The sequence below is a fragment of the Aythya marila genome (genome assembly GCF_965140915.1).
Source record: "Aythya marila genome assembly, chromosome: 1".
Taxonomy (NCBI): domain Eukaryota; kingdom Metazoa; phylum Chordata; class Aves; order Anseriformes; family Anatidae; genus Aythya; species Aythya marila.
Genome location: NC_139042.1, coordinates 126,729,527 through 126,746,041, shown reverse-complemented (window position 1 = coordinate 126,746,041; position 16,515 = coordinate 126,729,527). Strand labels below are relative to the sequence as shown.

The 16,515-nt window shown below is 42.9% G+C and overlaps 1 protein-coding gene across 3 annotated transcripts in view; it reads right to left on the bottom strand.

Moving 5' to 3' along the window:
- Positions 1 to 1,424: 1,424 nt before the first annotated feature.
- Positions 1,425 to 16,515, bottom strand: part of LOC309884351 (alpha-2-macroglobulin-like protein 1) — a 29,852-nt gene continuing 14,761 nt past the window's right edge. Inside the window, exons 21-37 of one of the 3 annotated variants that reach the window (XM_082773228.1) lie at positions 16,339 to 16,465; positions 16,080 to 16,201; positions 15,868 to 15,919; positions 14,553 to 14,636; positions 13,924 to 14,100; positions 12,977 to 13,058; positions 12,723 to 12,879; positions 11,009 to 11,083; positions 10,477 to 10,630; positions 7,613 to 7,797; positions 6,996 to 7,211; positions 6,443 to 6,564; positions 5,252 to 5,342; positions 4,486 to 4,554; positions 4,073 to 4,175; positions 2,880 to 2,921; positions 1,425 to 2,467 (exon numbers count right to left, since the gene is read on the bottom strand). In XM_082773228.1, the coding sequence (XP_082629354.1) occupies positions 2,460 to 2,467; positions 2,880 to 2,921; positions 4,073 to 4,175; positions 4,486 to 4,554; positions 5,252 to 5,342; positions 6,443 to 6,564; positions 6,996 to 7,211; positions 7,613 to 7,797; positions 10,477 to 10,630; positions 11,009 to 11,083; positions 12,723 to 12,879; positions 12,977 to 13,058; positions 13,924 to 14,100; positions 14,553 to 14,636; positions 15,868 to 15,919; positions 16,080 to 16,201; positions 16,339 to 16,465 (1,866 nt within the window). In that variant the 3' untranslated portion in view covers positions 1,425 to 2,459. The remainder of the gene's footprint in view (positions 2,468 to 2,879; positions 2,922 to 4,072; positions 4,176 to 4,485; positions 4,555 to 5,251; positions 5,343 to 6,442; positions 6,565 to 6,995; positions 7,212 to 7,612; positions 7,798 to 10,476; positions 10,631 to 11,008; positions 11,084 to 12,722; positions 12,880 to 12,976; positions 13,059 to 13,923; positions 14,101 to 14,552; positions 14,637 to 15,867; positions 15,920 to 16,079; positions 16,202 to 16,338; positions 16,466 to 16,515) is intronic. The other 2 variants (XM_082773229.1, XM_082773230.1) reach the window with 2 other exon arrangements.

The window sequence follows — 16,515 nt, the reverse complement described above, 5'->3', positions numbered from 1 at the left end:
CTCAACTACCGCACAGACTAGCCACTTATCACAGTCCCCAGTGTTTGCTCCAAGAGGCAAAGACTTCACTGACATCTACTGTAGACTCCTATCTTAAGGAAGCTTGCAGCAGGTCTTTTCAAACCCTCTGTTTTACCAACTTCCTCAGCCTCTCATGTGCAGCTGAACAACACCAATCTGATATGAAACCACAGCCCGGAAACATCTTTTTGTACTCACATTTCATGTACTTCATTTCCTTACTTAACTACCCCACCCAGATGCAAGGTAGCAAGACTTTTTATTAGGAGAGGAGTCTTGGTAGGCTTGTTTCTACTCAGATGTAACTTCATGGCTGTTACTTGACAGAAGGTGAAAAATAGACCCTTGACATGTGTCTATTAAGGGGCAGGAGATCCTGGCACATGTGCGCACCAAGTGCATTGTGTTACAATCTTCTATTTTTATTTACAAACTTCCTATCTGAAGTTCAACCAGGGAAAAGCACCATGCTACCTAATCTTCCTCTGTCCAGCCCAAATATCCAGAGTAGGAAACCTGCCAGGAAGGCAACTGGGAGTCTGTGCTGCCCACGTTGCTCCCTTGTCCTTTCCCATCCAGTGGCAAAGGAGCACCATCGGGCCGTACCTATTGACTCCCAGGATGGGCCAATATTAGAGGAATGCTGCTTGGAGGCCCCATGCAGTTTGTTCATTTTTTTTGACCTTTTGAGCTCAGCCGTGTCCTCTTTTTGTATCAGTTGCCAAAAAAATTACTTTCTCAAGTTTTCTGCCTCACACCAAATGTTTGTGGAATTTATATTTTTATTTTTTTCTTCTCCCTACTGGAAAATAAAACTCAGAACAATAACAAGTAGGGGAAGAAGGACTGGCTCTGCCTGCTTTATGGGCAGATACTCTGAGTGGCTGGAGAAAAAAACAGATTTACTATCCAAGCAGTGATGTGGTAAATTTACCTCACAGGGCAGCTAAACCACCATAACTGCTCTCTCACTCCTCTTCCTCAGAAGAAGAGGAGGAGAAGAAAATACTATGGAAAGAAGCCAGACCCAGCCAGACCCAGCACAGTAGTTCACGGAAAGAGTGAACTTCCCCAGACAACCCTGGTCACATGACTTACTTCACTTTATATTTCCCTGAAATGTGAAAACTGAAACTAATTCTGTGGGAAGTGGGAGGCATAGTCATGTAAATTAGAGTTCCAACATGGGGAGTGACTGGCCCTGCATTAAAAAAAAAAAAAAAAAAAAAAAGAGAGAGAGAGAGAGAGAAAGAGAGAGGGAAAAGGAAAACAGTTCCATAAATCACTCCTAGATAGACAGTCAATTCAGATTGTTTATCAAAAAAGATCGACATTGAGTAGTGGTGCACAATACAAGAGATGATAGTAAAGAAGGTGTAGTTAACACTGAATATATTGTTCAATGCATGGGTATGCAAAAAGGCAAGCAAAAAAAGGGAACCACTACAATTCAGAGGGAGATATGACAATGAAAAGGACACTAACTACACTATGCATGGAATTGTTCTGTGCTCATCCCTCTTCACCTTCCTTATTCAGGACCTATTCAGGAGTCTGAGGACAGGTACAGTTCTGCTTATTCACCAGTATTTGCCACGGGGTCTTAATTGTGATCTTGATCCCATCCTGCAGTACTACCGTTGTCCTGGTACTACAAGCTGGTTGTAGCATTGAAAGTGGTTGGCATTGAGAGAAAATCCTGGAGCCCAAGGAATGGAATTCGGATCTGAAAGAGATATCTGCAGGATCACACCCTTATGGAATTTCTAAAATACTCCAGCTTGACATAAGAACTAGAGACAAACAAGTGTCTGCACAACACATAGAGAATTTGGAGAGAATTATTTTGGCCTAATGGCCTCCCTTTATAGGACACTGTCTGGAGATCTGGCAAAGTAGTTCTCCTTTGGCTTTCCTTTGCCTGTTCTTACTCTTCAGCTGTGAAAGAAAGATGGTTCAGAGGGCCATGTAGCAACCCCAGAACATGGTTAAAAACTACATTTTTTGCTTGGAGTTTGACTGCAAACACAATGTTGTGTTAAAACATTTGAGAAGGTATCCCAGAGATGGGACTCAGGGAGGAAAGGAATTCTTAAGCCAATATGACAACAAAAAGAAAATTTTGTAATCATGACCTAAGAAATGTTTCTTTCTCTTGTTTTTCAGACATTGAACTCCGTGCAGATTCCATCAACTATCAAGTCACTGCATTCTTTTCAAGTTCTGTGTACTTTATTTCACTTGAACCCAAAGTACTGCACGTCAAGTCATGTTTCACATAAAAACTAGGGCATCAGAAGAAACAGGGTGCATCCAACAGAACACAAGTGTGTACAGCAGAGTACACAGAGTAGAGCCAAAGCAATGAAGTTTTCCTTTTGGAAGTGGGAAACTCAGATTGCTGGTTCCAGAGCCATGGAGTTCTGGTAGGAATCCATCTAGACATCTGCAGAAAGAAAGAACAGGAAAAGGCACAGTGAGTAATGAATTTTTAGGAACAAGTCAAAGGGCCAAGAGGTCATAGGGAATGAATTGCAACATATTTTTGTCATTGACATAGGCATTTCCAGTTGCATTCAGATTTGGGATACTGTGAGGACTGCACACGTGAGGGATATATGGAAATGGAATAAAAATGGATCCTTTAAACTCTCTATGGTATGTTCAGACCCTGGTCTACACTGACATCAGTGTCCACAACTAATACAGTAGATTTCAATTCAACGTGCAGTCCATCTAGCACTTGATGGAATTAAATACAGAACAGAGGTGGTTTCAGGCTGCTTTGCTTGCTTACAGCCAGTTTTCTGATCCTACTATTTCATCTGTTCCCATCTTGAAAGCCTATTAACACTAACCTGAACTGCAAGGGGAATTGTATTCTCTTGCTGTGCGGTCATCTGTAGGAACAAAAAAAAAAAGAATGTATGGTGAGCTGCAGAACTACATGGTAAGATAATGCCAAGCTTTTTCCTTTAACACAACCATCCCACTACCTTAATTTTTCAGGTTGTGAATACAGGAACAAAAAATTTCTAGAATTTTCCTTCACACATGTCCACTCCAGCTATAAAAGGTACTATTACACAGTGTGATGCCTTCTAATAGAAGAACGTTTTTTTAAACAGAAAACCTTTCAGTAGGCTTTCCTGGAAGCCTCATTTTTTACTGATAATTGGTAATCTCTTGTCATATAACAGTTTTTAAAGTGTACATATTAAGCACAAAACTTCTGGTAGAGGATGGGATAGCAAAGAGAGCATATCAGGTGACAGTATTTAGGTCTGTAAAGGCAGGATTAAGAATTCTCCTCCTCTTGACATAGCGTGGGAGGGGGAAAAATAAATAAATAAATAAATAAATCAGTATACAACATGTAGACCTACAGTGCAGCTTTCTAAATCTCCAGTGCTACCTTTCACATTTTGCTCTCATATTCTTTTTTAATAATTCTTATTGTTACGTCTGCTGTTTCGCCTCATACTGGTCATGGAATAATCAGAGAGTGGCTCACAATAACACCAAGATTTGTGTGTGCTAATAGTTCATTTAGAGCTTTAAAGGATAAGAAATTATTTTCTTAATATCTTCTCAGATGTGACAGCACCCAGTGGGTAGCAGGATTATTACACTGTATCTGAAAAGCATAGAACTAAATTCTGCCTTACGATGGGTCAGGGTGGCAGCATGTTACACTGATTTTAAACAAATGCCTAAATATTTTCAAGAGAGCTACGAAGAAGGAGAAGACCTGTTAAATTGACAAAGAAGTTTTCTTTCTGCAGAGACCTAGCCTGAAGTTAGAGCAAGTCAAAAAACACTGTAATTTTGAATACATGTACACCAAAAGATAACGGCAGTGTCCATCAGTCTCATCCCAAGAAATGTACAGGGAGAGAAAAGCAAATGATTCTGCAACATGAATGTAGAAATTCTGTACAGAGGAAACCCAAGATCAGAGTTGCTGGAAGAAGTGCACTGAGTAAGGGTTATAAAGGATATGAGCGGGGGGTAAGATAGTGACCCTCTGCCTATGCCACTGAAATCTCACCTGGCTTATAGTAGTCATAGACATGCACTGTTGCTGGTTTCAGGTTCTGTACTTCAATATCTTGTTCCACTGAGATGTTAAGCTTCAGAGAAGTCTTATCCAGCTGGAGGGAAGAACAGAAAGGATCAGAAATGCACTGACTGTCTCAAAGTCATCTGCATCCCAACTTTATTCCCCCTGCATCAGAGATTTCTTTATTCACCTTTAAATGTTCTCCCCCCCTGGCCCCTTCCTCTTTTGTCAAAATTTTGACTTGCTTGACCAGCCTAGAGATTTGTATTTCTGATCTCTAAAAGTCCCAACACAAAACACTGCTGCTGCTACTATGAGAGACCCAAGACAAAGTTCTGCTGTTGCAGCAGTACTGCTTGAATACTACTTGAATGAGCAGATCCCTGTAGTCTTCCTCTTACCTCTTCCAAGTAGATTGTGACTCTGTCTGTTTTTATCTCTGTCTTTTTCACAAAGAGTACCTTCTCCAGCTATGTTGGAAAACAAGAGATGTTTGGTTAGCATCAGCTCATTGGACTTGCCTGTTATTTCACACATACTTTGATATTTGTCAGTGTACCACTGCTAATTATGGCACTTAGCCTAGATAAGGGAAGGCCTGCATTTCCTAACTATAAGGGCATTGATATTTGCTGGGAGCACACAGAGCCTTAGAAAAGACTTTCTCAGATTTGGAACTAACGTCCTTGAGCTGTGATCCTACTTTCAGCACTTGTAGAAAAGGTAAAGCCCTTTAATAGGAAAATACGATGGATCTTTTAACTATTTCCTGGAACACTGAAGCAAGTCATTAAGCAACTCAATGAGATTTAACGATTATTTATGGAGTATCCCTCCAAATAAAATAGCACTGGTAACCGAGAGGAGTTTCAGTGCATCCCAAATGGTTCTAAGTAGGTGTTCTTCAGCTCGTTTCTAACTTCTTTCCTCATACGTGACCTTCACTACTGGACATGACAAAACTGCACAATCAGTTCAGTAAGCAGAAAGTTACCTTGTGAAATAGTACCCTATATCTGCACTTGGTTCATCTAGTTATCTTATATTAAGATAACCTCACAGTAGCTACCGTATTTGAGCAGTTCTTAGAGGTTTGGATATTTCTGGCTGAGTTACATCTGGAAAGTAGATCTTATCTTCAGAGGAGGACAGAGGAAAAAGTCTTACCGCATTCACAGACCTCTTCATAGCAATGAACCCTGACAGCATCTCCACCTCCACCAGGGCCATGTTACTGGTCCCACGGTCCCCGATGTAACTGAAGAAAGGCAGGAGAGAAGCACATTAGATGCAGAAGGCATCACAGCATTTCCAGTGATGGACTATGGTCCAAATTCTGGTATGCTCTACAGTGATGTGAAAGCACAGCAGCTTGCCTAGCTAATAGGAGAAATGAAAAAGTCCTATGCCCCATCTGCTTGCTCAATATGGAGACAGATTGTGCAGCAAATGTATAATGCTTAATATTCACACTGCCCTCTACAAAAATTGAAGTTATCTGTGATATTACAGATAGGGAGCAGACTGGTCTCATTTTCTTGCTTTCCCAGTGCTCTGGGAGCTGCTGAGCTGACTGAGATGGTTGCTGTGATTATGCAAGCCACTGCCAATGTGTTTCCCTTGCTTCCCCCGGCCTTAGCTCTCACTTCATGATCTTCTTGTGATACCAGTGTATAGTTAACTTTTGTTTTGTGTGAAAGAGAGAAAATATGTACTTTGAGGAAAGGGCGAGATTACCTAGGCCTTGGAGATGTCTAAAGGATGTTTAACTGAGGAAATGCTAATCAGCAAGAATGTTATGTTGACATTCTTGAGGGAAGCATCCTGATGTATTCCCTTGAATATGTCACGAATCAACGTAATGTGAATAGTTGGCTGAAAAACAAAAATTAGGAGTATTCTAATGTGAACTATCCATGAACTATCCTCATTGTAATAGTAAAAACCATGTCCCTAGGCTGGGAGACCTCACCTCAACAAGGGACCCTTCCTTTCTGAGGATATATAGAATGAATCTGTCATATTGGCGGTTTGCTAATTATCTAACCAATCAGAGGCTGGGGGATTGTAGATGTATTGATAAGAGATTGTATAAAGAATGGCTTGAAAAATCCTTAGGGGTGCCAGCTTTGTGGGAAACCACCTGGTATCCAGTCTTGCCCAATTCCGAAATAAACAGTATCTTGAGGTAGTGTGTGGATTGGCTCATTGCACACCAGGTAACGAATACAAACATTTTATCAGACAACACTTGGAATCTATAGAGGAGAAGGGTCTGCCCTGGTGTTTGTTGCCACAGACAGGAGGTATTTAGGTGTTTTTTTTCTGCTGAAGGAAGAGCTTTAAGGAACCCCATACCTGACAGAAATGTGGATGTCAAGCTGTTTCCTAACACCATCACATTCTCTTGGTATTGTTTGCACATCCAGGACAAAGGCCTCTTCTGTTTTTGGTGGTGGGGTGTTATAGTAGAGAGTACTCTGGTGGAGGAGAAAACATGCCTGTGAAGTGCCCCAGAGCTTCCCTGCAGGAGACAAAGGCCTATCTGCGCTTCCAGCTTTTAACAAATCAATAACCAGCAATGAACACAGCTGGCTACAGCTGTGCTTTCTGTTTAGATATGCTGTGTTCAGCACATAGGGTCTGATACATCTGCCAAGTGTAACCCCCAGCTTGGAGGCTCAGCTATCTGCAACCCAAGGCCTCACTCAATACAACACTGTCTCATTTTTACTGAAAAAAAAATTAAGTTGTGAGAAAGCACATTAGCTAAAATCCTGCCCATAAAGAGAAAGAAGCCAAGCTTCTTCAAGTTCTCAGAACTTGAGGCAATAGTACCTACTTAGAATCAAACCTCACTTAAAGGGTCAGTGGAAAAAAATTAACAGCTCTGTTCATTCTGTATGCTCACCTGTACATACACACAGCCACTGCCAGTCGCCTGTACTGTGTACGTCCCTGGGACTGCAAGAAGAGATGCCTGTTGCAGGACCAACTTGTTGTTCCTGTGCACGTGGAACTCTAACGGAGAAGCTTCCTTTCCTTTCACTGTCACATTTACATTTCTCATTTCTTGAGGAAACAGGGCTGCATACTGAGACAGTGCCTGCAGGCTCACAACTGTGTCCTGAAGATAGAAAGATAGTCACTTTGGTATGTAGCAATGCAGTACAAGATCCATCACACTAATCCAAGCACTACATGGAGAACCACACACCTCATGGCCCTGCATCATGCTGTGATGCAACTGTGCCACTAAGGGCATAGGTAGCAGGATGACTTCTGTTAGTTGGCAAGGGTGGCTTCAGAGCCCTAGGACTGGCAGTCACAGAGTTGGGTGATCCCAATTACACCACAGAAAAGAAAGGCTTCCCCACAGCACTCCCCTTCCCAAACAGGGCTCATGTATGCCTCTCTTCAAAGGGTGGATCTGGAGTGACATGCAAGACATATGCACATGCAAGACACATGCATATCTCTCCAGGTACAGTCTCTCTCCTTCCCCCGTAACTTTCTCCAGCTTGTTACCTGTGTGGAAGCAAATCCCCCACGGGCATTTCTTTGTTCACTGAGCCAGTGCACAAGCTTGCTCGCTGTATTTTCATTGACTGCCAAGTCTGGGTTGGAGACGTGAGCCAGAAGGATGTAGGCTACTGTCTCAATCATAGAAGAAGAAGATTCTTTACTACTAGAATCTGATGTCAGATGTTCTGCTGTTGCAGGGAGAAGCATGTGGAAGAGGAAAACATTAGATACCTGTGAGCATTAGCTCATTCTGTGCCAGTAGCCCCGGAGGACTGGTAGCTTTCTTTACAACATCAGAAATGCCTGAAGCTTTCTGGACCACCTCAGAGTGCAGAAGCCAATCCTTCCTTCCTGTTTTTTTGTTGTTGTTGTTGTTTTTTGTTTGGTTGTTTTTGTGTGTGTGTGTGTGTGTGGTTTTGTTGTTGTTGTTGTTTGTTTGTTTGTTTGTTTGTTTTTGTGCTCTGAAAGGCCATCTAGCTACGTTAGACTGCATTTCTTCCTTTGAAAGCACTGGAGATCCAGGCTGCATATATGGCCCCAAATCCTCATCATTTCTTCTAAGAAACTGTTCCTCTGGAACTGATTGATTCTCAACACAGGCTTTTTGCTTAAAGTGCCGTCCTGGTCTTATTGAGCTCTGTGTATATTGAAAGCTATGTCCAGTTAGTGGTGACAGTGACGAACCAGGTCCAATTCCCCTCATCCCAACCTAGGATGAGGGAGCCATATTGGTTTTTGCTCTGCACCCATGAACTTCTTTCTCAGTGATGTGCTGTGAGGAGGGTGGATTCTGGACAGTGACTAGTTCGTTAAGGTCATTAAGTGGTGTAGAATGCATGACTTGACTCTGAGAGCCTGAGGGCATTTTCGGTCTGGCGTGAAGACACAACTATTTCTTGCCTTAGAACCTAGTTTTACACTCTTGTAGAAGTCCCCAATGCAAATTATTCCCATCCTACAGTATTTTTGCTGTTTCTGCACATACCTGGGATAATCTAACAGGGTTCTTCAAGCTGAGAAGCTCTAGGACTTATCTGCAGTCAGTTGCATCTATTTTACAATAATCGGTCACTCCTTGAGGGTGAATTGCTGGCAGGCAACTGGAGGAGCAAGACTACCCAGCTGATTTTGTTGCAGCCTACCTATACAGTGTATATGCTGGGACAATTTGAGATACTAGTGGGTTTCCACCTGTGGTCCAAGCCTACAGGTGCTGAATGCATTTGAATTAGGTTGAAAGCTTTGCTGTGGTATTGGTAGAGGGTAGCTAAAATTCAGCTAAGAGTTTAGATTAATTGTGCTGCTGTAGAAATCTTCTGCAGATATGTGGAAACCTGAAGTACTAAGTCTATTTTCAAAACAAATCTTCACTTTTGAAAAAAAGAATCACAAAAACAGTTGTTTGCATAAAACCAGCATAAAGACTTTATAATTTAGCTTAGGGACTTTAAAGATTTGTATTACTTCATCATGCTTATCACAGTGGAAAGTTTTCACATGAGGCATTTTTGATTTGTTACTTCCAAGGTGACATAAGCAGAACAATTTTTTTGTTAAATGGTAGAAAGCCTCTGGGAGATACAGCCATAGACAACCTATAGATTAACCTTGATTCTTTAAAAAGCACCAAATTTCTCATCAAGATCCAACTGTAATCCTGCTAGTGAGGATAACAGAATCCCAGTCACCTAGCCACGGAAGTTATGTCTCCAGCCAACAGAAGGTAGCCCTCTCAGGCAGGGATTCTCCATTAGACAAACTGGCTGCTGCTGGTAGCTGCTCTCACATCCTCAGACTCAGCAGGCAGGACACAGACATATTTAGACAAGTTTAACAAACACTTTCCCTCACTTACAACTCCAATGTTCTTGGCATGTCATTGCCAGCTATTATCAGTGGAAGCAAGAACCAAAGAAAACTGTTGTTTGACCCGTAGGCAATTTGTAGTGTTCCATGCCATAAGTTCTCAAGGGGATATTTTCCAAAGTGCTCAGTAAGTTAGAAATATCAGGCTGACTGAATATCAGTGAGGGTGTGCTCCAGTCACTCATTCCATATGTACCTTTTCAGTAGTAGCTCTAGTGTGTGCAATTCTACTCCTTCCAGTTCTCACACCTGCCACCCTGTTAAACCACCTCAGCAGCTTGAATGGATATGCAGTGAACTACACTGGTAGCTGGTGTGGCTGAAAAATACTCTCTTCCTTTTTCTTCTGTTATTTTTCAGTTCTTGGGGTAGTTCACCATACTGCCATATGAAGAGATATGGGGAAGAACTTATTTAAGCCAAGTCAGGTACTGCTGTTACCAACTATATCAGCATATGCTTACGTGATTTCAAACCCTACCTGGAATCTTCATTTGGGATCTAAGTCCAATTCTTTGCAAGTTAAAGAGACAAAAGGAAGAACTGAACTAAAGATTCATAAAACCAAGATCCCTGAGCTGAGTAGAGCAGCAATGTGGAAACTGTCAAAAGGCTTGAATGTCTTAACCAGCAGCTGAATAGACATAGTAAGGCAAGTTGCCTCTGCGAGGTTTCTTGTACTGTGTATGAATTGCTGAGGAATGATAGGGTCAAGATTTGAAGCCAACTCTTCCTAAAGTGAAGTGAGACTTTGACCCCACAAATTAAATGTAGATTGCATCTGTTCCTTTTGAACAGAAATTTTCTCTTTGGTCCAATTGTCTCCAGAATTCTCTCCTGAATACTAGAAACCTTTCACAGCTTCAATAAATTATCATTTTCTGACACAAAAAACGATGTAAGAAAAGTTAAATTTTCCAATCCACTATAATTAAATCCTACCAATATCAGGTCTTAAACGCACTCTCTTGAACCCATTCTTCTAAAAGGCAACAGCTTACCAGTTTCCTTCTCTAGCTTATCCAGGAGCTGTTGTCTCATCTCCATGTCCTTAGTCAATGTGAAGACATAAGCCATCAAGGCCTTGACATAAAGATTGGTCTCATCGATTGTTACATTCTTGAGGCAATGCAAAGCATTATCCAGCATTGTATCCTGATAAAAGAATCAGAAGAAACAGAAGGAATCAGAAAGAAACACTGTAAATTTCATTTGGGACATTTTTGTTTTGAAATAGTATCAATAACACTACAGTATCCCGGATACATCTTTTCTGCAAGCCCTGCATCATTTTCAAAGACTATTGTTCCCCCTAAGATTATCTGGGAATGGCAAATGCTCTGCTTGTTGCAAGTCAGAGCACACACCTTAACCATGGCAAAGATTTCTTTTTGAGATTATTCATGTGCAAAGGTGTGTCATGACAGAGCCTTTCACCAACTCAATCTGAGTATTCCCTGAACCCACAGACCTTGTGAGGAACGATGGGTGGATCATGCTCCCAAACCCTACAAGAGTTCAAATGTGACTTACATTCTTCTCCAGGTGGAGCTCCACGAGTGAAGCAGTGATATAGGCTGTTAATGAGAGTGTATCATCCACACCACCCTGCAAGTCACAGACAGACATCAGAAAGGGGAAAAAACAAAAACAAAAACAAAAAAAAACATTGCTTGCCTGCAAGCATTGCGTGGACTGTTATTGTTTAACGACTGAAACTGCCTATGGATAGCATATTTACCAGAGGGTAGTAGCATGCTTCTGGACATTCTTGACATAGGAACTGAAAAAAATCACTCCTAGCTCATTTCCTGAACATTGCAAAAGTCTCGTGCTGAGACAGCCTCAGAGCCATGCAGCATAGGCAAGCAGCCTAGGCATAACTTTTCATAGAAGGGAATGAACCAAACTGTTCATAGCATCATAGAATGGTTTGGGTTAGAAGAGATCTTAAAGATCTCCTAATTCCAACACCCTTGCCACAAGCAGGGACACCTTCCACTAGATCAGGTTGCCCATCCAACCTGGTCTTGAACACTTCCAGGAGTGGGGCATCCACAGCTTCTCCGGGCAACCTGTGCCAGTGCCTCACCACCCTTGAAGTGATGAGCTATATATTTTATAAAATATGTTACAAATGGACACTAGAACAAAGTTTTTATGGTGTAGGATTTGTATACAAGAAGCAATGCAAGGTTACATACAAATCGGTTGACAGCGAGAAGCTACAGATTAACATAGGTAAACAGGCATTCAAGTATTTCTTTCCCCATCAGAGGACATGCATTCTCAGGGAAGTTTTGCCTACATCCTTACACATGAGACAAGACTGCATCATAAATGAGGGGAGAAATTTGGGCTGAGATGCCATGAAGCATTGTTCACATTGATAGCCAAATCTTCAAAGTGCAATAGGAGGGCACTTTGTTGTGCCCCAAAAGATGTGTACAGACAGAAAGCCCATGTTAAGAAATGAATGAAAGTCAGAGAAGGATGAACAGTCTACATGTACATTCTGGTTTTATTTTGTACTGCATAAAAGTTTTAAGAAAAAAAAATGTAACCCCTTGCTTTGCTAAAATATCAGCTTGCTTTCTTCCATAAATTTGCCTTATATTTAGTAAGGGTGACTTTGCAGTATTATCAGTCTGACTTATTCTTACCGTTACAAACAACAAGAACCCAGGTACTGCCAGAATGCATGCAGATGCTTGGTACCTGAGCACCAGGGCATGTTCATCGTGCATTTCCAGCTACAGGGCAGGGATCAATTTTTGGGGTGCCAGGCTCCAGGAGAATTTATAGTCGGTGTACAGTGCAGGGACAATTGTGTCTTCAGATAATCTCATATTAGAGCACAAAATCAGGCCTATCTGGACAATTTCTACTGTGGGCTATGGCCCACAGAATGAAAAGAGGGATAATCTGGCCAAAGTATTATAGACAAGCACTAGAGGATACAAATATTTCTCTCTGTGCCCTTAATGGGCCTTGGTACAATCAGACATGGTGCCATTTGGCTAGAGTAAAAATGAAGAAAACCCAGCAGAGATTAAAACCTCATGTTGAAGAAATGCATGGTGTTTTAGGCCAAGCTTCTTCATTCTGCTCTGGGAAGCTGTCTTGGCTGTGCTAAGCCATGAGGAGATTGCTTTGTGCTACTGTGCACAGCAGAAGAGCCTAGGGAAGTGGCCCTGTCCCTGTGTTATGTTCCCCCCAATCCTACTTCCATGGCTATTGGCCATACCTTCAAGTCATTATTGAAGAGCTTCCCCACACTCTGGAAGCATCCACTGGGCAGCTGGTGCTTCCGCAGCCAAAGCACAGCATCCTGCACATGATCCTTATCGATGTAAATGTGAGAGCTGGCCTGTCCAAAGGACCTGGCCACAAAGGCTGTCAGCCTGTGGACAGAGCACAGAGTAATACTGTGTCACAGCCAGGAGCAGGAAGAGTAAGGACAATAGATTTGGGATGACAGCACCAACTCTGGTCACTCACCACGTGTTGCCCTGGGTGTCTGCCTTCCCAAAGGCACTGTAGGAACCATCATCATGTTTGTAGAGCAGCTGACGCTGGTAACCTGTGAAGACAGGTGCAAGGGCACAACTCTCAGTGTGAAGGCATGTAGCATCTCACACTTTACCCTTGCTGAAGGAAGCATGTTTTACAGCAAGAGACTTCACCAGTTCCTACAGAGACATTGAACCAAACCTACTATACCACAATGCCCTGTGCATCCCATGGCACCAGTTACCAGTTACCATTGCTACTCTGCTCATACAATTCTCTTGTGTAAGTTCCCATCTCCCAAACATCTGTCCCAACTTATGGTACAGGAAAGAAAGGGAGATGAAGGGAGTAAACTTCCTATCCGTGGGAGGCTGCTGAGCATTCTGTGTAGCAGGTTAAGAGGACTGCCAAGCTGGAATGTGATGTGCATTGCAAAATGAGACACAGATAGTAGCACTGCATTAAATTTGGATTGTACTGGACAGAGCTGACACACCAGCATAATAAATGTCCTAAACCAAAAGGAAACACTAAGTTATCAAACTCCTATCTGTCCCCTATGGCCACTCTCTATTCCAATTAAGCAGCTGTCCTCTTTCTACAAGGAAAAGGCCTCTGTCTGCCTCAGACTGATAAAAGAACAAAACACGGGCATCACTTTATAATGCAAATCACGTTACAATGCAAATCATTAATTACCCACACCACTCTCAGAAAAGCAGGCTTAATACCTCAATAATAGCCAGAGATAGAAGTCTTGTTTCTTCAGAAAGATGCTTTACCTTTCTTGAAACAATTTCTTGTACTCTGTAGTATCTTTCTTTAGTGTAGCTCTGGCAGTGCTTCCTCTCCTGCCGTGCTCCCAATAAACCAATGCCCTACACTCCTGATTTATGGTACCTTCTTTTTGCAGGAGAAGGAAGGACAATGCTTACCAGTTATCAGGAAATACAATGCTATATTTTCAATTTCTGGGTCCAATTGTTTAGTCTTCTGCAAGTACTCGAGTATGAAGATGTTTGGTGCAAACTGAACCATGTTTTGTTCACCACATCCAAAGGGCATCTCAAGCAGCTGACCTAAATTCTGAAGTGCTGGGCCCATGATATCCCCTAAAATTTGAGTTGGAGGAGATAGAGAAAGAAAAGCACAGGCATTCAGCAATATGAATTGAGGGGATTCCTGCTTTCTTCAAACTCTGCTGGAATCCTGGAAAAGAGCCAGCTCCTCATTAAACTGAAGCAATTCATATCACATTCAAATTTCTTCAAATCCTTCCTGGATTACTCCAGCACAGCAAGGGAAGACTGGATCATTCTGGAAGAAGGCTGCAAGAGACATCAGAGGAGATACCCTGTGTCTTCCTCTCCAGTCACCTAGGGATCACCCATTCCATATTGAGAGGAATTACTGCTGAAAAAGGTTACTTGATACACATTTCTGAGGATAACATTACACCTCCTTCAGTTTATTTTAGGAGGAACTGGGTTGATGCAACATTAAGACCAAAGTATTATGCAAGCTTTTCCCACTGGAACCCAAGAGCAGGTAAAGCCTTTCTCACCAATGACAGAGAAAGTGGCTCGGCCAGATCCCTCCAGTGTTTCTGCAGGCAGGGTCAGGGAGAATTCTTCAGAGACTGTGTTATCTGAGGAAGGCAAAACCCAGGAATGTATTCAAGGGAAGACTTATCACACACAGTGACGGCAGCCTCCTCCATAGGCAGCCCGTAGTGAGCACGAGCGATGAGGGCACAGTGTGCCAGCTGGGTGCAGCACCCCCTCCACTGGCTGAACAGGAGGCCCAAGTACACTTTAACCCACTACGTGGCACCATTCTGTGACTATCTGTGCAGGTCAAGGCATAATGGAACCAGATAGCTGGTTCCAAGGGCAGTTTGCAGGGAAACCATGGCCAAACAACCAAAAACTCTCCCCAAAACCAGCACATGTGAAAGGGAGAGAGGCCAATAGCACAGAAGAATGGGAGCTTGCAATGGCAAGGGCCAGCAGGAGGAAGTCTTCACACAAAGCCTGAGGTGCCCTTGCAGAACTGCTTCACCCCTCTGCTGATTGACAAGGAAAGACCCCTTGCAGGGGGGATTGAGCTGAGTAAGGCAGCCCGATCTGCTCCCCACATAATAACTAGTGAAACTAAAAAAAGGTGACGGGTGATCGTAGTAGGAGACTCTCTTCTTAGAGGTATAGAAGCACCCATCTGCTGACCTGATCTGCTGACCTAATCTGCTCCTGATAGAAGTCTGCTGCTTACCTGGGGCTCATATCAGAGATGTCACCAAAAGATTGACCAGACAAGTGGCATTCCACAGGGGTCAGTACTGGAACTGGTGCTGTTTAACATCTTTGTTGGTGACACAGACAGTGGGATTGAACATACCCTCATCAACTTTGCCGACAACACCAAGCTGTGTGGTGCAGTCGACACACTGGAAGCAAGAGATGCCATCCAGAGGGACATGGACAAGCTTGAAAGGTGGGCCTGTGCAAACCTCATGAAGTTCAACAAGGTCAAGTGCAAGATGATAGGACAAGGAGTTATGGCTTTAAATCAAAAGAGAGTAGGTGTAGAACAGATATAAGGAAGAATTTCTTTACTGTGAGGGTATTGAGGCACTGGAACAGGTTGCCCAGGAAAGTTCACTTCAACTTCACGATCACAGAACTTCACGACAGTCCCTGGAAGTGTTCAAGGCCAGGCTGAATGGGACTTTGAGCAACCTGGTCTAGTGGGAGGTGTCCCTGCCCATGGCAGGAGGGTTCGAACTAGATGATCATTAAGGATCCCTTCCAAACCAAAACCATTCTATGATTCCATCCTGCTCTCATGATGGACAGCAGCCAGGGATTTATGTTCCATACCTGTAGCACAGAGATAGGCATTTTGCGTCTTCTTTTGCAGTACACCTTCTGGCTGCAGGTGAAGAAAGAGTAATTCAGAATGGGAAGGCAGGAAAGGAAGTCTCCATGCCTCAGTAGGCCTGTTTCCAAGAAAGGTCTAAGCTTCTTCTTGTTAATCGCCTCATGGGGTAACTCACTGTCCCCAGGTGTTCTCCAGACTGGGTCTGACTAACCTTCACAAGCAGAGGTTTTATCACTGTGTCTGTCTTTCCTCGCAATGGTGTCACAGCAACCTGGTTATCACACAGATCATGTGAATCTTCTGCCACACTGCTTACAGTGATATTCACTTTGCCTGCAGGAAGCAAAAGGGTATGTCATTGAGCACTTGCAGCAGAGATATCTATGTACAGATGACAGGACCAGACACAGAGGCAGGCAAATTTCACACCTCCTCCCACTGTTGCCACACATCCCTCTGCTCAACCTCACCCAGTCTGGTGGCTGTCACATTCCACACAAAGGTTTGTGTTTCATCGGCACAGAGGCAGCTGGTGAACTGGCAGCCTGGACAGGCATCCACCTTTAGTTCTGGGGTGTCTTTGAGGGTGGTGTGCACCTGAGTGTGGTGGGGTATACAAACACGCATTAGCATAGAGTTAGTGCCAG